Genomic DNA, 20,888 nt, shown 5'->3' on the forward strand with positions numbered 1-20,888 from the left:
GACTGAACTGACAAAACAGGCTGTGAGAACCAGACCACACTGACAAAACAGGCCTGCTTTATTTGAAAGCTGCTTTATAAACATGCAGTTTACTAGCATAAACTTTAGAAAGGCTGTATATGAAAAGAATGTTAGAAGAGTATGCTGTTCCTACTTTACATCAAGCTTTGACCCTGGTACAGAGCTGCCATTCTCTTCTCCTACAAACAAACACCGTATTTCCCTCCCATAAACTACGCCCCAAACGATAAAGAAAATGGAGTGATCTGAAGTTGCCTCAGATGTCTGCTCTCCCATGGTACACTGCAATACAAAAATGGAACTTTCTGTCCCTGCTCTCTCAACACTGGGAATTTATAGGGCAGCTGCTACAGATGTTCCTATAAAGCAGCCCAAACATTCGTGTCAGACCGTTTACATAGAGCACTAGGTTACACATAACACTTGCTCCTTCACTGAACGGCAAGGGTCAGTGCTGGCCCCCAAAGAAAAAAGAAGGACCCAAGATGCAATAGTGAGGTCAGTCTGAATGAATTCATGGACCACCCAAGCTTTCAACAGCTAAAAAACAAATTCTTCTTTTAGTCATTACACTATGAGAGCATTTCCGTTGAAAAGGTTGACATTATTTGCTCGGATGTTTCCCAGTAACACCCTCATCCAGCAGCAGAGAGAGAGAGAGAGAGAAAATTATGTTGTCTCTCTCTGAATCATAACTATGTCCCAAACGCAGGGGATCCATTTAACAAGACTGAATATATATATATATATATATATATATATATATATATATATATATATATATATATATATATATATATATATACATATATGTATGTGTGTGTGTGTGTGTGTGTGTGTTTATAGTAATTTGCAAATTTGATATATTTAAAATAAATATGACATTTCAGCAAATAACTGCATGGAAATTTATTTTTTCTGAAAAAAAATTGGGAGATGGATATTCATAACTATACTCATAATAACATGAAGCAACATGGAGAGTTAACAAGCTATCACAAACTAAATAAAAGTTACTATGATTGAAATTTTTGTACACTGGACAGCTGAGAAATACAGCCATTTTCCCCCCTCTATAATTAGCATGAAGTTTGGATTGCCTTCATGATTCCTACAATAAGCTACAGATAATTTGTGTTTTTTAACCTCAACCAATTAACGCCCACATGTAAACCCTTTCTATGATGTGTCATTTCTGTGCCACATATGTGTTCTTATCTGAGCCATATACAGTACTTTAATGCCGGTGGTGAAAAGTAAAATCCTACCTAATCCTACACATTCTGTGAGTATAACAGAGCATATATGATTCAGGGATATACCAGATAACAGCAACATGTACTGTAGTCCATGTGTGCATGCTAGGCTGGCTACAAACATTTAACTTACATATTTTGTAATAAAGCATTTTTTCCAGTGTTGTCACGTTCTGTGATTGTTTTGCCTTTTTTTTTTTCTTTATTTTTTATTTTATTTTATTTATTTATTTTGGCGTATTTTTCTTAAACATTACGTTTGAAACGGCAGTTATGATTATTACAGAATTTCGAATCTCTGTATATGAAACGAAAGGCTCGAATCAGATTGTAGCGAAAGTGCTATCCCGGTTGTACAGATACACAAACAGAACGCGCACCTCTCTTTGGTGCCCTGTGGTAGACGAGGCTAAATGCTAACCAGGATTCTGTGGCTCAGGGCGGATCTGATTGATATTTAAACGGGCGAATGTGAGTAGCACTGATTCTTCCTTTGACCTGCATCGTATCTAAAGTGTTCCAACAAGATGCTGCTGCAAGATACGTAACTTTAGCAAGCAAGCTAACAGGTGCTAGTGCTAGATTCTACCTAGCTCACAACTGTGATTCAAAGCAGCTTTACAGAACATAGAACAAAAGGTTATTATAAAGATTATTAAAAAGATTTATAGAATACAAAAATTCAAGATTAATATTATTATTATTATTAAATAATATTATTTAAATGTGTTTGTATTTATCCCCAATGAGCAAGTCTGATGTGACTCGGGTGACTGTAGTGAGGAAAAACTCCCTTGGATGGTAAAGGAAGAAACCTTGAGAGGAACCAGACTCAAAGAGGAACCTCATCCTCATTTGGGTTACACTGGAGGGTGTGATTATAAATATACAGTCTGACAAATGTTGTGTTGATGATGAGATTGTTGTCCTCATTGATGAGGTGATTGTTGAAATCCCTCAAATCTTGTAGAAAGCCTTTCCAGTGACAGAGGGCTAAATCTGGAATGGGATGTGATGGTTAGGTGGCCATAAACGTAATGTGACATAACGTGACATTAGTTGACATTAAAGCCTTCATCAATGTTTAAGAATTTTATAACTAAAGTTTGCAGTTGTAATCGTCACAAGGCATGTTCGAGATTACCAGAGCTGTTTCTACCTGTAGTGCTTTGTCTTACGCTCAGCATTTGTATCAGAATGAAACAAGAGTTCATTGAAAAGTTGTGCCACTTCTGTTTTTTAATTTATTATCTGACTTGGAAATCTCATATTAAGAGCTATTTGTTTATCTTGTATTTAAACTAGATTGCAGTGTATCCTCTGGTACCGTGATGATAGCAACACGTCCTTCAAAGAGTTGTGAAGAAAATCCACCTCTGCATGACCTTGTGTACTCACCTGCAAATAGAAGATGATTTTTGATTAATCTCTGTACTTCAAAGACACAGAATGTTGAAGATCCCATTTGAAGATGAGAAACCTGACTTCCATACAAACCAGAAGGTTTGTCCTGGTCCATCAGAAACATTTGTTCTGTCAGGAACCATTCAAGTACCATATACCATTAACAGATACCTACGAGACTACCAGAGAGATGGGGTTAAGTTTATCTATGACAGCTACTTGAAGTCCAAAGGCTGCATCCTGGGTGACGACATGGGTCTAGGAAAGACCATACAGGTTACCTTTACATACTTATTTATTTCTACAGAGGTTGAAGGCAACCAGGAATTAATGTTATTAATGTTGCCTTTATGATTGTAGCTCTTTAATCCCTTTTTGTTTGTCAGGTTATTAGCTGCTTGGCTGCAATTTTGCAAAAAACAGGGACATGGCAGGATGTTGAAAATAATAGGCCAGAGTTTTTGCAGTCACAGGTGCCATCAAAACTATCCAAAGTTAAGAAGGTACTTATATACTCATACAGTACTTTACTTGTAATAAAGCTTCTTGTCATGTTTAAAATTATATTGTTATATTTATATATATGTGTTTGTTTGTATGTATATATATATATATATATATATATATATATATATATATATATATATATATATATATATATATATATGACAATAAAAAATGAAGTACAAAATTCTATAAATAAATTATCTTTCTGTAATAATTAATTAAATCTTGTCATCTGCTCTACAATTTAGTGAGGGTGGCTTTTTGACTCTGAATGACCATATTATAATTAAAATATAAATACATGCAGAGAAAACAATTGTGATTATTTAGTGATTTGGTAATATCAAGATATATTTATTGATAATAAATGGTGTATTTAATGTTTGCATATATATTATAGGAAATCTGTAATTTCTGGTCTCTACAGATCTGTTACAGCATGATTATATCAAATAATTTTTTAGACCATTTTCTAACAGCTATGACAAGCCTTTTTGTCATTTAGTAGTTTGTACCATTGTCTCATGAACTAAATCTTTTTAAACTTATTAAATAGGTTTTTCTGATTGTGGCTCCTCTGTCTGTGCTCTATAACTGGAAAGATGAGCTGGACACATGGGGCTATTTCAAAACAGTGGTTGTCCATGGTGTGAGAAAGGAGGAGGAATTGGCCCGTGTCAACAAAGGAAGATGTGAGATCGTCCTGACAACATACGAGACACTGAGACTCTGTCTAGATGAGTTTAACAGGTGCACTACTATAGAGATCATTTACATTTACATTTGCATTTACAGCATTTGGCAGACGCCCTTATCCAGAGCGACGTACATAAGTACATAAGATCATATTTATCTTTGTACAGTTTGATCCAGGTCTTTGGAAAAGTTGCATTCTAGACAGCTCTATCCAACGTATATTAGCTTGTATATAAGCTTTCTGCAGAAGAGAATATTTGAATTCATGTTTAATCTTCTTTTATCAACATGTTGATTTGTTTTACTCGATACAGTCATGAGTGGGCCGCTGTCATTGTGGATGAAGTTCACAAGCTAAAGAATTACAAATCTCAGATCACTCAGGCAATGAAAGCCCTGAAATGCAAAGTACGTATTGGACTGTCTGGTACAATCTTGCAAAACAACCTGGAGGAACTCTGGTGTGTCATGGATTGGTGAGACATGGGCAAAGCCTCTTTTTATGATCATTATTTATTTCCAGTTTGAGGTTTAAATTGTGCTTTATGATTCTAATTCTGATTCTGATGTTTATTGCCTTGTTTTGTGCTTTCAGGGCCAACCCCAGATGCCTTGGGCCACTTAGTAGTTTTAAGACTAGGTTCTCAGACCCTATTGAGCAGGGCCAGAAACACAGTGCAACCAAGAGAGCACTGGCTGAGGGCCGAAAGGCTGTCCAGGCTCTGGCCAACATTCTGTGTCGCTGGCTCCTCAGGAGAACCAAAGCACTCATTAGTGACCAGTTACCAAAGAAAGATGACAGGGTGAGTTTGTCAGTCCAGATGAGATTTCTCTTCAACTCAAGTCTAGTTATTCAAGACATCTTTTCCTTTTGAAATCATGCAAAGCAAATAACTGCAAAAAGCACGACCAACTTTATTGTTAGATCTACTGCAAAATCTGTTGTGGTTTTATGAGATATAAAAAGCTAGTGCGCTTTAAAGTATATACAGTATACCTTTATCGCAACAACACCTGTTGGATTTGTAAATCTTCAAATGCATGGGTATTTTGTTGTGTTATGTATTTTTGTATACCAGGGTGGAATCAGTAATCTATTATCAATGATCATATAATTATACAACTTTATCTAAAACATAACATCTTAATGTGCAAAGTATAATATCCACCAACTGGGCTGGGACAATATAAAGGCAATGTTTTGAAAAAGTATTAATTTTAACACATGTACAATTCATTATGTACAATTTATCGGTCAACCATTTAACACAGCTCAAAATAAAGTGATGCAGGTACAGAGTTTTAGTTAATGTCTTGCTGATGAGACAGAGAAGACTCCTTTGAGTGAAAGTACCATAATCACGCCTGTCAGGAATCTAATGCTACATGGACACAGGTTCACTGGACAGTAGAAGGTTGGGAAATTACCTGGTGACCTCTGTAACATGATGCTGAAATCAGCATTATCTGACATGTCCTGGACAAAGTCACAGAGATCACAATTCTTCACCATTCCTTATATTTTATGAACAGTAACTTCAGATCTTGACCTGTAGCTTTATGAATTTAATCATTGCACTGCTGCCATGTAATTGGCTTATTGGAAAATTGCATAAATGTCCAGGTGTTCCTATTAAAGTGGCTAATTTGTGCATATCACTATGCAAAATTAATAAAAAAAATTTATATAATAATTTATATATTATTATTATTATATTATATATTATTATATTTATATAATAATTTTGCCTCCTTTTTGGTATTTTTGAAAACAACTGATACAGTTGTAATGGTACTCCATTTAATTTTTTTTTTAATCATCCAAGAGTGAAGTGTAGACATATGATGTTTACAACATATGATATGATTTATTATTATTTTCTTTTTTTTTTTAAATCCCTCATCCTTATTCTCAATGTCTTTACTTCTTATGTGTCTGTGTAGGTAGTGTACTGTTCCATGACAGATTTCCAGCAGGCAGTATACCGTGCTGTTCTGGACACAGATGATGTAAGGTTGCTGTTACAGAGCTCAGAGAAGTGTCCATGCAGCAGTGGACGCTCCAGGAGAAAATGCTGCTACAAGCTCGGTTCAGACGGTGTCCCTGTCAGACACATGTACTTCACTTATCTGACTATACTGAGGAAGGTCGCCAATCATGTAGCCCTGCTGCAGTCTAAAGAAGGAACCAGTGAAAAACAGGCACATGTTTTAGTATTTTACTCTTATTGTCTGTATAGGATTATAATGATGCACATACGATAATGTTCGATTTATGTGGAAAAATCAGAGCGTAGTTTTTTTATACTTCTGGCACTAGTTGGTGTTTTTTTTTTTTTTTGGGTTGTCCATGTTTAAATGGAATATTGAAAAATACAATATCAATATTGTAACCAGTATTAGATCTTAATAGTCATAAAAACATTATTCCCTGTGTTTCTTCCAAGTGTTTCTTCCAAGATTTAAATGGTATCATGTATCCCTTTGCATTTTCAGAGTGAAAAACCTTTTTTTTTCTTCCTCTTCAATGCATGCCTCTCATGTCATGTTGATTGCACTCCTGATTATGAAATCATTCTGAACTAATCAGCATGGGTTTTGGCTTTGTAATCATTCTTTTATATTCCCCATCCTACAAATCAGGAGAAATGTGTCACTGCTATCTGCACGCAAGTCTTCAAGAAGTTTCCAGACTTCACAGAAAGATGCAAGCAGGCAGCATTTGAGGCCATGTCAGACCCCATCTACAGTGGAAAAATGAAGGTTAGATATTTATATTTGACTTATTATTTAATACGTCAGAGTTGTGCATGTTTTATTATCCTCACCACAAAATCTACTAAACCACAGAACTGTAAATCTAAGTTCTTGTGCACTCCAAATTTTGTTCTGGTCTTGAGGGCGTGAATAATCCAGCCTTTGGCCAGCTTTGGCGTTGGCGTGGCTTTGCCTCACTAGCTATGGACACACTTCCTTGGGAAATAACAAGGGCAGTATTTAGTGGTTCTTAAAGTCTATCCAAAGAATCTTCTTCGCCCATGTGCAGAGTCTTACGTTGTTGCTGTTATTGGCAGAATCACCGTTTCTAGTGCTCTCAGTACAGTAAATACTCTGCACATTCTCCCATGTCAGGTACCAAATGAAGAATGACAGTAGAGTCTGTTTAATATGAATCACTCGATCCTCCTTTTTCTTACCATTAAATTGAGGAAGCTATTTGATTTGTCATTATTGTTTGAGACCTCATGTAGAGACATCTTTTGTATTACAGGTGCTGCAAAAACTGCTTAATCACTTCATCACAAGGAAAGACAAAGTCCTCCTTTTTTCACTTTCCACAAAGGTGAATTGTTTGTGATGTGTTTTAATGTATTCTTTCGTAATTGTATTCCATTGTAGTTTGGAAGGCTGATAGTTTTTCTGATGTTTTTGTTAAAAGTAAAGCCATGATTTAGGTAGTTATATGATTTGAGATAGATATCAGAGTTGTGGCAATATGGACTTTAGATTTTTCTTTGCTAATATGGAACCTATTCTGAATGTTTCCTCCTGGAGCTTTTGGATGTTTTGGAGAACTATTGCATGGCTGAGGGTCTGGAGTACTGCAGGCTGGATGGAAACACCAAGTCTAAAGATCGCATCCACATTGTCAAGGAATTCAACACCAGCAATGATATTAACATTTGCCTTGTGTCTACCATGTGAGTGCTGCTGTTGTACCATACAATCTGTAATTTCACATATTATTTAACTTTATACAGATGGTGGTTTTATATCTATAATTTTATTTCGAGTGAAAGCATGCTCCTTGCAGACAAAGTAAGCACAAAACAGAGAATAAATCTCTTGAGTTTGAGAACATTTTCTTCAGAGTTCTCATTTTTCTTCAGAGAACAGTTTATCGTGGTCAGTGTTGTGTTCATTACAAAGTAGTTTTTTTTTAAGGTTTTTCTATGGGCAAAAAAAATCATGGTCATATAATATCCTTTAACATTATTTATTTGATTGTATGTCTCTAATTTGTCTCTAAAAATCATGCGGCAAACTGAATGACACTCCTAAGAAATAATTAAATTGAAAGCAAATGTAAATAAATTCTATTTTTTAATTACTCTCAGTATCTGCTCTGTTATCACTTTTGACCCTGGTTGAAAATTGTCAGGAAGTGAAAAACCTCCAAGTTTTATGGTTTAGTTGTTGAGTTTCAAAATCAGCTATCAGATGAACTTTGATAAAAGGAAACACATAAGCTGTCCTTGAGAGCTTATTTAGTGACTGCATCACTGCAATATCACTATGAGTCATTGGAAATTAAATTGGAATCATATTTTATGGTCAGATGAGACCAAAATCAAACCTTTTGGCAATGCACATCATCACCATGTTTGGTTAAAAATCTGGAGTGGATAAATAGAAACCCACATCCAGTGTGAATTCTGGTGATTCATTGATACTCTGGGGCTGTTTTGCAGTCAGTTCTCCAGGGGCATTTGAAACATTAATGAAATCAATAAATACTTGTTAAATGCTAGACCATCTACAAAAAGGCTTTTACTGATGTTTCACAGAAGAACTCTACTTAAGGAAACATTTTTGTTTGAAATAAGAATGTGCCACATATGTTTAAGCATGAATTATGTTACTGTTATTGCACATGATATTGAATCCATGTTTTCCCTCAAGGGCTGGCGGTGTCGGACTCAATTTTGTTGGGGCTAACGTTGTTGTCCTGTTTGATCCAACGTGGAATCCAGCAAATGACCTTCAGGCCATAGACAGGTGAGGTAGCACATCTACAAATGTAAGGAATCCTGTATCAAATCAAATCAAAGTTTATTTATAGAGCACCTTTTAAAAACAGCAGGTGTTCACCAAAGTGCTGTACAAACAACATAAAATAAACAATATAACTAAAAAGCATAAAATAATAATAATAAAATAAATAAATAAAAGACTAATAAAAATGCAATAAATACAATAATAATTAGTAGCACACACTTAAAAAGAACTCCTAACAGGTAACTCTCAACAGGTAACTCTGCGTTGTATGCTGCCCCATACAAATATGTTTTTAAATGTGATTTAAAAACAGCCAGTGAAGGTGCCTGCCTAATGTACAAAGGCAAATTATTCCAGAGTTTGGGGGCCGCTACTGCAAAGGCACGGTCACCTATGCTCTTTAATTTTGCATTGGGGGTACTAAAAGTAGTTGCCCAGCAGACCTAAGTGCTCTGGATGGAGCATATGGCTTTAATAGGACCAATGTTATTTAATGATTTAAAAACTAAAAGTAAAATCTTGAAATCAATTATAAAATGAACAGGCAACCAATGAAGGGAAGCCAATATAGGTGTAATGTGTTCTCGTTTGCGTGTCCCCGTTAATAAACATGTAGCTGCGTTTTGTACCATCTGCAAACGTGTTAGAGATGCCTCACCAATGCCTACACAGAGACTATTACAATAATCCAGGTGGGATGATATAAAAGCATGGATGACCCTCTCAAAATCAGTAAAAGATACAAATGACTTGACTTTAGATAATTGCCTTAACTGATAAAAACACAATTTAACTACCAAATTAATCTGTTTTTCTAGTTTAAAGTCACCGTCCATTAAAACCCCCAGGTTTTTAACAACAGGCTTCACAAATGACTTTAAGTCACCCAGATCTACATCAGGCGTATTAATGGTACCTCCAGGTCGAAATAAAATGATTTCAGTTTTATCTTCATTAAACTTTAAGAAGTTGGAGACCATCCAGGCTTTAATATCTTCAAGACATCTCAGCAAAGGTGCCACAGAGTTTGCATCCTTACGTTTCAAAGGCAGATAGAGTTGCAAGTCATAACAGTGAAATGAAATGCCATGTTTCCTAAAAATGGACCCTTAAGGTAATATATAAAGAAAATAAAATCGGTCCAAGAATGGAACCCTGAGGGACTCCACATACAAGAGATGCAGTAGAAGACACAAATTCCCCAAGACGTACAAAGAAAGTTCTTTCATGCAGATAAGATTTAAACCATTGTAACACGGCACCCTTTATACCAACACAATGCTCAAGGCGAGAGATCAGTATATTGTGGTCTATGGTGTCAAACGCAGCAGTAAGATCTAACAGCATAAGAACAGCATAGTTACCTGCGTCAGTGGCCAATAATAAATCATTGTAAACTTTTAACAGGGCCGTTTCCGTGCTGTGAAGTGATTTGAAACCAGATTGGTACAACTCTTGCAAGCCATGCAAGTCTAGATAGGCTAATAATTGATTAAAAACAACTTTTTCCAATATTTTGGAAAGAAACGGGAGTTTTGAAATGGGTCTAAAATTAGCAAGAACCGATGAATCCAAGTTAGGTTTTTTATCAGTGGTTCCACTATAGCGTGTTTAAAATGTAGGGGTACAACTCCATGAGTGAGACTACTATTTACAACCATCAGTATGTTAGGGCCAAGGGTTTCAAAAACTTTCTTTAGGAAATCTGGGGAAATAATGTCTAAGGGACAACAAGATGGATGCATTTTATCAATGATGTCTTTTAAACAAGCAAGAGACACTGGCTCACACTGATTAAAAACAGAGGAGCACACAGGGAAAGAAGACATAACAGTAGAAGGGTGAACAATATTAGCTCTAACAGTCACAATCTTGTCATTAAAAAACTGCAAAAAATTTTCACGTTTCTTTGGAAAATTCCAAACTTATTTGTTGAGATGTATTTAAAACAGAATTAATAGTGTTGAACAGAACACGAGGTTTATGAGAATTTTTTGCGATGACATTAGAGAAATACCTTGACTTTTCCATTTTTACAGTTTTTTGATATTTGAACAAGCTGTCTTTCAAGATATCAGACGAAACTTGCAGCCTATCTTTTTTCCATTGGCGTTCAGCTCTCCTGCACTCACGCCTTGCAGCACGGGTAGTGTCGTTCAGCCATGGTTCAGATTTTGGCTTAGCACGCATAGTCCTGAAAGGGGCAGCAATGTCCAGTGCATTCTCACAAGAAGAATAAAATAATGATGTTAACTCATCAGTATTATAATGGTGAGTGGACACTGAGAATGTATGTGTGTTTAAAAACATTAAAAACAACATGTATGCGCTTTTAAAAACATCAGTAAACCGTTTTGCAGTTAAAGAGTTAAATGAGCGACAGCGACGAGCAGGGGCACATGGTTTAGGACTACAGAAACAAGAAATCTCAAATAACACAGGCATGTGGTCAGAAAAAGTAGCATCACAAACATTAACATTATTAACAGGTAGACCACATGATAAGACCAGATCTAATGTGTGTCTGTGCTCATGTGTAGCGCTGGCCACAAACTGCATTAAGTTAAACGACTCAGTGAGATTTAGGAAGTCTTTAACCAATGGTTTGGAGGGACAACAAATATGGATGTTAAAATCTCCAACGATTAAATCTCTGTCATATTTCGGCATGATTTCAGCCAGAAAATCGGTAAAGTCGTTTATAAAGTCTTTATGGTATTTGGGAGGACGATAAATCACAGCACATAGCACTGGGTCAGCTCAAAGCTTGAGTACGTGTTGCACATCACACGCCGGCAGTTTAATTTTTCCTTAAAAATAATAGCAACTCCTCCACCCCGTCCTGTAAGTCGTGGAGAGTTGAGAAAGCCACAGTTTAGCGGTAAAACCTCCGAGAACGGGCTTAACTCACCCTCATTCATCCAGGTTTCAGTCACGCACAGTAGATCCAAGTTATTTGAGGTATATGTACCTATGTATCCTAATCCAGGTAGGGCATTTGTGTTAAAAGCATCATAACTGTTCAGTTCTGAGATGCTTTGTGTTCTGTGTGGCTGTGAGTCCTTTATTGCCCCAGCCATCACTTCCTTACTTCCACATAACAAACCATCCATCTGGCATTTTTAAGTCACTTGCCAATTCTTCATGGACAGTATTAGTGAATTTCATGTTACAACTGGGATCTGATACAGAATAGCTCATTCTAACCATGACATTCGAGTCATGCCTTGTTCTGTTAATGTTAATTTACACCCTTTCTTGTTCAATATGCAGGGCATATCGCATTGGTCAATGTAAGGATGTGAAGGTTTTTAGACTCATCTCTCTGGGCACAGTAGAGGAGATCATCTATCTGCGTCAGATTTACAAACAGGTATATAAAAATATACTAGAGTTGCGGTACTAACCTCTTCCTGTTACAGTCTCAGAAGTCCTATGTTTGAATCCTTTTTATACATATACTAATATTTGATTAATAATATATTAATATTTAATATAAAGCAACGAAAACTGTAATGAATAAATATCAATTTAAAAATAAATTCCAGTGTATAATGGCCTGACTGGGTTTTCTTGTTTCACCGGATGATATAGCAGTTGCAGTCCTCAGTGATTGGAAATGAAAATGCAAGACGCTACTTCGAGGCAGTACAAGGAGTAGATGGCCAAACAGGAGAGTTATTTGGAATCAGGAACCTTTTTCACTTCCAGACTGGTGGAACATGTCTTTCACGCCGCATCCTGGAGGTGAGTACAATGAATCTCTTTATCTATTACAACATAAAAATCTATACAATTATTCGTAAATATAAATACATATATGTATTTGGTATGGATAAAAGAATAAAATAATATGAGTAGAGCTTTACTGATATTTTTTTAGAAAACATCTTGATCAGTCTCTTAGATCAGTCTCTAAGTTAAAAATTTTTTTTTACTAATTTTATATAAGGTGAGAATGGCTGCACAGTATACTGGAGTTTTTAGAATATGTTTTTTGTGCAGATGCAAAACATAGAGCTGATATTAGAGCTTTTATTTATTCATTCTTTTAATTAAGCATTGTGTTGTGTATATATAACCTGGTTATGTATGGCAAATCTACTAGACTGTAGCTTGAACGTTCCTAGCTGTATACGGAGGAAATCAGATGTTTGATGTGTTAAATGAGCCATGACTATGAATTCTTCTCAATGAGTTGATGGAAACTGTGTGTGCGTGTCACAGAGGGAGGGCCAGGTTGAGCTGGGGATCATGACAGCCAACACACAGGCAACGGATGAGAGGGTGCAAGAACTGGTGAGTAGCCGCCCTTCTCCAAAGCCGTCACGGGAATGCTCCTGTTCTCCATCCATCTCTCCTCTCTGCTTTCCAAGACATCTCCCCATCCTTTCATTCCCACAGTAAAAGATGGGTACGAAGGCCAACACATGGCTGTAATTAACCCCCTCCCCAGCCCACTGGTGAAGACCACACGGAAGCATGTGTTATCTTTAGCAAGTTTATTTACCCAGCAGAACTTATCTAACTGTCCTTTCTTTAGGAGATTCTCACACGTAGGTCTCATTAGAAGCCAAAAAACGGAAAAGTCTCAGTTTAAAACCCGACGTTAACTGATCATAAGCAGAGTGCTGGGGGACAAGTAGTAAAGAAGCAGAATTATTTTCAAATATCTATTTTACAGAGCTGGGGTTGACAAATCTGTAGCTGGGGTTGAAGGGAAAAACGGGTTTTGTGTCCAAGTTATTATCTTTATAGTTATTTTAATAAATGAGTGAATTGATTATTCATGTTTGTCCAGCTTACAAACAGGTTTAACAACAGATGAAATAAAATCTTACTTCCTATTTACTTTTTTGTTTCATTTATATATAGTTATATAGTATAGTTATAATAGGATCTCCCAACTTGATGGCATGACAATGCCATGTGTTAACCGTTCTGAATCCCACCACTTGCTGCACTACACTGTCAGGTGTAGATAGAGAGATAGAGAGCGAGAGCGAGAGAGAGAGAGAGAGAGAGAGAGAGAGATTGAGATTGAATGAAAGAAAGAAACAGAGCATTTTGAGTATTTTTTTACCAAAAAATTTACGTTGTCTGATCTTCTTTAAACTTGCACTATGTAAAATAAACGGTCAAAATATAGAACATATCAAAATAAAATAAAATAAAATAAAATAGCCAGCCTCAAAAACTGTTTGTACTTGTGAGGACTAAACATTTTCACCTATGACTTGATGATTCGTGTACTATGGTAAGGATTCTCTACACAATTGTTCTCTTCACAAGAATTCTACTCAGTGGTTTCCTTATTCTGTATTAATTCACTAACTGGCTTATTTTAGCCTGAATATTTAGGATTCTGGGGAATGAATGCAGGAAATTGGCCAGCACATTTGAGCTTTTGGTTGCCTAGTCAGATAGCTAATGAATTGATTATTTATCCACCCTTTGCAAAGTCATTTTCATGTGTAGTTTGCATGATTAATTGCTGAAGATCCTGTTGCATAAATTTGCAGTGTTATAATATATATTACCCATGTGCCACAGCAGGGTCCTGTGTGTGTATCAGCAGTTACCTGTCTACAGCAAGAAAATGGACCAGGCTCAGCATATGGTGCCCGGTTGCCCTTTAATGCTGAGGTTCTGGACTTTAGCAGCAGTAGTGAGGATGAGGATCCGTGTGGTTCCAGATCAAAAGCCACATACCCAAATGCAGGAGGGGAGTTTGGACCCAGCACCAGCTCTGCTGCAAATATGAATCTATCTGCTCTGCTGATGAAACATCTGACTAGTAAGATGCAAAGGAGCTCAGAGAGCAGTGAAGACAGTCAGACTGATACAGACTCGAAGAGCTTGAATCTAGAGGAGGCCAAAGTAGCTAAGGGGAAAACAGAATGGTTCTTCTCTAGTGACTCAGAGGAAGAGAGGAAAGATGCAAAAAAGGTCTGGGACCACGTCTGCATGGAGGAGTCCGAAGATGTAGAAATTCTTCACCACCACAATATTAAAGCACAACAGAGAGATACAGACAGTACTATCAAGCAATTACCGGATGGGGCCTTACCGACTGTGAAGAGACAGAAAAGTATTGCGGCGGTTGACAGTTTTGACTCATCAGTAGATGAAGCTCCACTGAGAAGGGTGAAGTTTAAGAAAAGTCTAAGACGCCACTTAAGTACACAGAATTCAGCTCAAAAAACAGTTCAGTTCACAGATTTAAAATGCACAACCGTGCATTCCAGAAAGCCACAAATCATAGAGGGGATCAGCACCGGCACCATAGAATCATTGTTGGGTAATTTTTTTTTTTTTAATAAAGCATTTGGTGAATTGTAGTGAGTGAATTTAAAATTCAAAAGAAAAATAATTTGAAAATGGCTGCACAATACACTGATTTACTGGTTAATGTGCTGTGATACTACTATGTATATTATTTACTTGTATTTTTCTTGTAGTTGGGCTTCAGGAAGTGAGCTACACCCACTCCAATCAGAAAGTGGTCGGCTCGAGCAGGGCAGAGGACTGCCTCAGCCGTGCTGCATTACGGGATGTGTTTGAACTGAACAAACATTCCCAGCTCCCAGCAAACAATCTCAGCGACATATCGGAGGTATTTATGGTTATAGTTAGTAAATGTTATGTTAGACAGTATTAGAATAGTTATTTGTCTAACATTACACATTGTTGAATTTTCCGAAATTGATTTTAACAGCAGCTCTTGGTTCAGATAATTAAATTTTCTTGATTAAAACAAGGATATTTTTAAGCAATAGAATGCAGTTATACTGTGATTCAGGGTGAATGTAGGTCATGCCAGTATTCAGTATAACTGTACAGTTACAAGTGCAATATTGTTTAAAAATAGTCCTGTTCCTGTCAAGAAAATTCTGAACCATGAACTGCTGATAAATCCATATTCTGAAAATTAAACAATAGGCATCGCTTCTTATTTTTCATCTGACAAGCTTTAATATATTTAAAATCTATAAAATTTTATATATATTCAAAATTATATTCCTGAAAAATAGTGTCAGCCCTGTCAGCTGTAGTAGTAACAGATTTCAAACTAGGAAGTTGAATTTTAAATGGCAAACAGAGTATGGTTATACCCAGTATGGTTATAGAAAGCACTCCTGGAATTGCACTCTACAAATGAAATAAGTACAGCTGTATTTTGAGCACATTTATTCTGATTTATTCTGGCATCATCAGTTTGGTTATGAAATTTCTTCATCTGATTTGTATTCCCAGATCAGTGGAAAACTCACAGATGTTTTTATTTTTTTGTAGAGCCAGTCTGGAATCCCCCAGTTATCTGAGCCCACAAATGCAGAGGAAGTCTGTATGACAGAAGGTCATGACAAAACTTGTCTGAAACAGGTCACCCACACAGTAGAAACTTGCCTCAATACCAAAACTGCAACCATTAGTGTTGGCAAGACGCCTTCTGCTGTCCGCATGTAAGGATGAGCTACCTTTTCTATTTATATTCATATTTTATTTCTATTTTCTCTTTTACTTTTGCCAAACCATGACACAAAGCTTCATAAATGTATACAGGAGGGGTTTTGCAGTGATGTTTTGTCCTTTCCAAGAAACACATGTAGGATGTTTATTATTTGATATAGTCCCCCCGAAAATATTGTTTGTTTGTGCTATACACCAAATAGATGTGGGTTTGAGACCATTAGATGGATATGTGATGAGCGTGTAGCTTTTATTTCAACATAAAACATACAACCTTGTGTGTCAGACCACCCAATTTGTAGGAGGGCAAATTAAGTATTGGAGCAGATAAATCCCGAATCGGATAATATCAATAATATTTCGTTGCATATCCTGTGCTTGCAGAAACTGCATCAAGCCTGTAATTCATCAAATAATATCTGATATCAAATTCCCATAAAATGCAGAGTAGATGCTCTGAGCTATTTGTTTGCTCAAATAAAATGTCTATCTGGTCTGATGCAAAATGTATCCATGTTGTATATAGCTTAATATATCTATATATGCATTCCATTAGGTTAAGGCCTAAATTCCCCCAGAACCCCCAGAGTGTCCAATCTACAGCAAAAGCAAATGAATTGTTTTTGCCATTCCAATGGTTTCGGACAGGACCTTATATAACTCTTTTTCATACAAACTTTTTCAGTTTCCACAATAAGACACTAAAGCAGAGTTTCTATAACTCAAAAGATTCCTTTTGCAGCTCAGACTTCTTTAAAATCAGACATCTCTATAGCAGTTAATAGTGTTGGTTAGGCTAAAAAAACACAAGAAGCAGCAAGAGGAAAGTCCTCATAGCATGGGGCTGGGTGCCAGTTCTGGCCACAGCTATGGCGTTCTGCGCCCTCGTATAGCCCCTGTGGGAGGGGTAAGACCACCCCAGAGCCCTCTCACCCACCCCTTTCCCATGCAGGGCCAAAACACATTGAGCTATGAGCAAAACTCCTCTTGAAAGCCTAAGATTTCACCACTAGCCCAAGGACGCACCCAACTGACTCCAAAACCATACAGTCTTCGTCTCTGTAATAAGGAAAAATGTGTTTATTTATACTGATTTTTCCTCGATTTAGACATCTACAGTAATGATTTAATTTAAAGCTCTCATTTAATCTTCCAATGGTAGCAGATTCTCAGAAGAAATAGAAAGCTTTTTAAGTATTTTTAACTATGTGCCTTTGTTCTTAAGAAATTTGGTTTGAAGTAAAAGTGAATAGTAATAGGGAGGTTGATAATGTCACTTTGAAATACACAAATTAGTTGTATATTCAGCTCAATCAAATAACATTTATGTTTCTAAAAAACAACATACTTACTATTAAAAATAGTATAAAATGATTACTGCTACAAAAACCTGTATAAAACAATACCTATTGTTACACGTTTTGACTGGTTTGCATTATACTTTTTTTTTTTTTAATGACAGGCAGCAGCTGAAAGAAATGGCAAAGTTCTTCAGAGCAAAGACTGTGCATGGGTTTGCAGAAGAGATTGTGAAGAGCAACTCAGCACAGCGACTGAACAAGCTGTGTGAGTTCTATAGCCACAGCAGCCCTGAGTTTGCTGACGCTATTCAAAAGACCTTTCCTAAACCCGTGATTGAGACGAAGCCAAAAATTTCACCTCTCCACATCTCTACACAAAGGCCCACCTCAAAAAGAACCCTCTTAAACTCAGTTCAGAGATTGGATAATGAAGCAGAACCAGGAACCTCACACAAGAAGAGAAGAAGCAAGGCACAACATGTTAAAGATGTCCATCGTCTCTGTGTTGGTCAGACTGAGCTTATAAATAACTGTTTGTCTTTGCCAGACTCAGGAAGACATCCACTTGAGACATCTTTTAGAAATTCTCCAGAGATTCACATCCATTCCCAAAAAAACACTAATGCATGCAATTCTTCCGCAACTACATCCACTACTAAATTACTATCTTTCTCTAGAGATGACCAAGCAGACAGAAACTCCGAGACAACTCTTATTAGTGAGCTCATAGGTGACACCTCCATCCTAGATGACCTGTTCAAGCGAAAGAGACATGCGGACCGGCCAAAGCCAGCAGCGGCACCCATTCCTTCACCCACCATGAGGACAAAGAACAGGGGTAAAGACTTCTGGGACATTTTAAATGAGGGGAACGAGGAAAGCATTAATAAGCTAACAGATCTATCTCAGGTAGAGAAGCTTTGCAGGAGTGTTAATGTGCATACAAAGTCCAATAGTGAAAGCCAACTTGAAAGCTCTCAACTTTGGAAGAAGAATGAGAAATTCCTTTGGAAAAGATAAAAGAAGCTGAAGCTTTTTTTTTCTGAAATGTGAAATTACAAATACTTGTTTACAAAATATACTTATTTTTATACAGTATGCTTTATTTAAGTACATTTGCTTTTATTTGATTATTGCAGAACTGTTACTGGTTCATATCAGTACGTTTTAAATGCAGTCTTAATGTTTTACCTGCTTTTCTGAATCATTGCTGTTGATGTGTAGGAGAGCAGATTTGAATGGTCTAAAAATCTGCTTCTGTCTCTGATTTTATTTTGGACTTATGTCAGAAGCCTCTGAATTTGCTATATTGCCATTCAAATTCATTTTAATCAAAACATACACCTCATTTTGAGCTTTAAGTGGTAGAATGGACAGTCTCTGATTCTAAAGTGTAAAAGAAAGTGTTGTTTCTGCTGCTTCCTTTTAACACTTGTAAATGTTTTTTATTGTTGTTTTTATATATATAGATAAGTGTCAAAGGAATAGTGTGCTTAGGGTCATACTGTAGATGAATTCTCATATATACATGACTGATGATTAATGATGTATGAATCAAACCTCCCTCCATAACACAACAGCCAATGTGAAAAAGTTTATTAAAAATGGCTGTCTGCCATGTGGCTCTTACAGTGTGGCGGTGGTCCAGCCTGACTGAACTCGATATTGTGCTGTGTGTGTGATGGTTTTCTGGGAATTATTCTGTTACCACACTGTAAAGGAGTGCTGCAAAAAACAAGTAAGTTTAACTTGACTGGGATAAAGACTCTTTTTGCACTGTTAAGGTTTGTATATTTGTCCATGCTGGGTGGGGACTCTGTGTGTATGTGAATGTGTGAGTGTATGTGTGAGAGTGTGTGTGAGAGTGTGTGTGAGAGTGTGTGTGAGAGTGTGTGTGTGAGTGAGTGAGTGAGTGAGTGAGTGAGTGAGTGAGAGAGAGTGAATGAGTGTGAGTGTGTCTGTGTGAGAGTGTGTGTGCCTGATGTTGGGTTGAAGTAAGCAAAGAACCTGGGGAGGAGGACGAGCTGAGGTTTCTTTTTTCATCTCCCAACACAAAATGGGAAAGTGTTGATAGCTATCAATAAACAGGAGACTAGTGCACACAGTGACATGATTAACTGACCCCACAATTTAGGTGGCAGTATGCTCATCTGGAGAACACATGCGACTGTGGAAAACACAGAAGCTATAGAATCAGTGGAATATCAAGAGTTTTCATATAGATTAAAGTGTTTATTTCTTATAAATGAGGAATTGATACAAGAAAATTCTGGATGGATTTTGATAAATTGTTATATCTGAAATGAAACTTTTTCAGGGTCAGCTTTGGTACCACTGTAACTTGTATAAATTTGCCTTACACTTAAGGATTATTTTAAAGTGAGACAAAAAGAAACTTTTCTTCATCCTAAAAATGGCTGATTATCTGAGTTTCTATTGGTTTCTATGGCGAGACCGAAAACACAGAACTCACTCAGTGAACTCCGGAGAAAACTTATAGTGCATATGTTGTATGTAATAGATACAAAATTGAGTGTAGATCTATGTACTGTATTTTTAAATATGCTTGTTAAGCAGGATTGTATATGTTAAGTTATATAGTACATATAGAAGTATAAAGTAAGTTATTTCTGATTTTTTCTTTTATTTCTGTATTCTACATTTGTGATTAATAATATATTCTTTTTTTCTAAAGACAATGCCAGAGTGAATATTGTAATAGATGATAAAAGTCTTAAGGGCACTTAAAACCTCTAAATGTATTTTATTCTTGTCATAGGATACACCAATACAGATTTGCTCAGTGCAATGAGTTTCTTTTATAACCGTCCCAGAATAGTAAATCTGTAGTCTTAGTGTGAGTCCTAAGTACAGCTGAGCTGTTTAGCTTTTCTGGCCTACATCAATAACTGAATGTCAGTCATGACCAGAGAGAAGCCTGCTGTTCCTTGCACTCCGTTTATTTACACATCGCCCAGTAAGTTAGAGGGATGGTGGTAACTAAAATGAATTGATAAAAATATATTAAAAATATATTTAAAAAAATAAAAATATTTCTATTTAATCTGCAGATTTATTTTAAACAAATGACAATGATTGATGGATGTAAGTAAGCACACAACAATGACCTACACTTTAGCATTGACCATAAAATCTAAGATCTCACAGTTCAAGGTGAGCAATTAAACCAAAGCTTGAAAATACAGATTAGATGAAAACTAGTCGTTGTTTTTCCAGTCTTCAACAGATGAGTTTTGGTGAACCTGTGCCCACTGCAGCCTTCGATTCTACATCTTGGACTGAAGCCCAATGTGGCCTTCTGCTGTAGTTTCCCATTTACCTGAAGGTCTGAGATGCTCCGAGATGCTTTTCTGCTCACCGTGGTTGTAAAGAGTGATTATTTGAGTCACTCTAGTGGTTATTGTAGGCCCTGGGCCTGTTGATGCTGGCA

General features: G+C 36.6%; 1 protein-coding gene across 3 annotated transcripts; it reads left to right on the top strand.

Moving 5' to 3' along the window:
- The first annotated feature begins 1,632 nt into the window (after positions 1 to 1,632).
- ercc6l2 (excision repair cross-complementation group 6-like 2) lies at positions 1,633 to 19,541 on the top strand. 3 transcript variants are annotated; one of them, XM_060880691.1, is made up of 18 exons: positions 1,633 to 1,748; positions 2,583 to 2,957; positions 3,068 to 3,184; positions 3,745 to 3,938; positions 4,199 to 4,360; positions 4,480 to 4,687; positions 5,829 to 6,086; positions 6,528 to 6,647; positions 7,156 to 7,227; positions 7,440 to 7,585; positions 8,568 to 8,663; positions 11,937 to 12,036; positions 12,258 to 12,410; positions 12,891 to 12,962; positions 14,217 to 14,964; positions 15,125 to 15,279; positions 15,960 to 16,129; positions 17,599 to 19,541. In XM_060880691.1, the coding sequence occupies exons 2-18, from the start codon at positions 2,727 to 2,729 to the stop codon at positions 18,455 to 18,457; spliced, it is 3,861 nt and encodes a 1,286-aa protein (XP_060736674.1). In that variant the 5' UTR covers positions 1,633 to 1,748; positions 2,583 to 2,726; the 3' UTR covers positions 18,458 to 19,541. The 3 variants fall into 3 exon arrangements, with proteins under 3 accessions (XP_060736674.1, XP_060736675.1, XP_060736676.1); XM_060880692.1 differs by having other exon boundaries at positions 14,220 to 14,964; XM_060880693.1 differs by lacking the exons at positions 1,633 to 1,748; positions 2,583 to 2,957 and having other exon boundaries at positions 3,791 to 3,938.
- The last annotated feature ends 1,347 nt before the right edge of the window (positions 19,542 to 20,888 follow it).

This window comes from Tachysurus vachellii, chromosome 11, assembly GCF_030014155.1.
Source record: "Tachysurus vachellii isolate PV-2020 chromosome 11, HZAU_Pvac_v1, whole genome shotgun sequence".
NCBI lineage: Eukaryota > Metazoa > Chordata > Actinopteri > Siluriformes > Bagridae > Tachysurus > Tachysurus vachellii.

Coding starts and splice junctions, on each gene's coding strand:
- ercc6l2 (XM_060880691.1), top strand. CDS start 2,727: ATGTTGAAGATCCCATTTGAAGATGAGAAACCTGACTTCCATACAAAC. Junction 12,411..12,890: donor TTTCACGCCGCATCCTGGAG/GTGAGTACAATG, acceptor TGCGTGTCACAG/AGGGAGGGCCAGGTTGAGCT. Junction 16,130..17,598: donor ACGCCTTCTGCTGTCCGCAT/GTAAGGATGAGC, acceptor TTTTAATGACAG/GCAGCAGCTGAAAGAAATGG.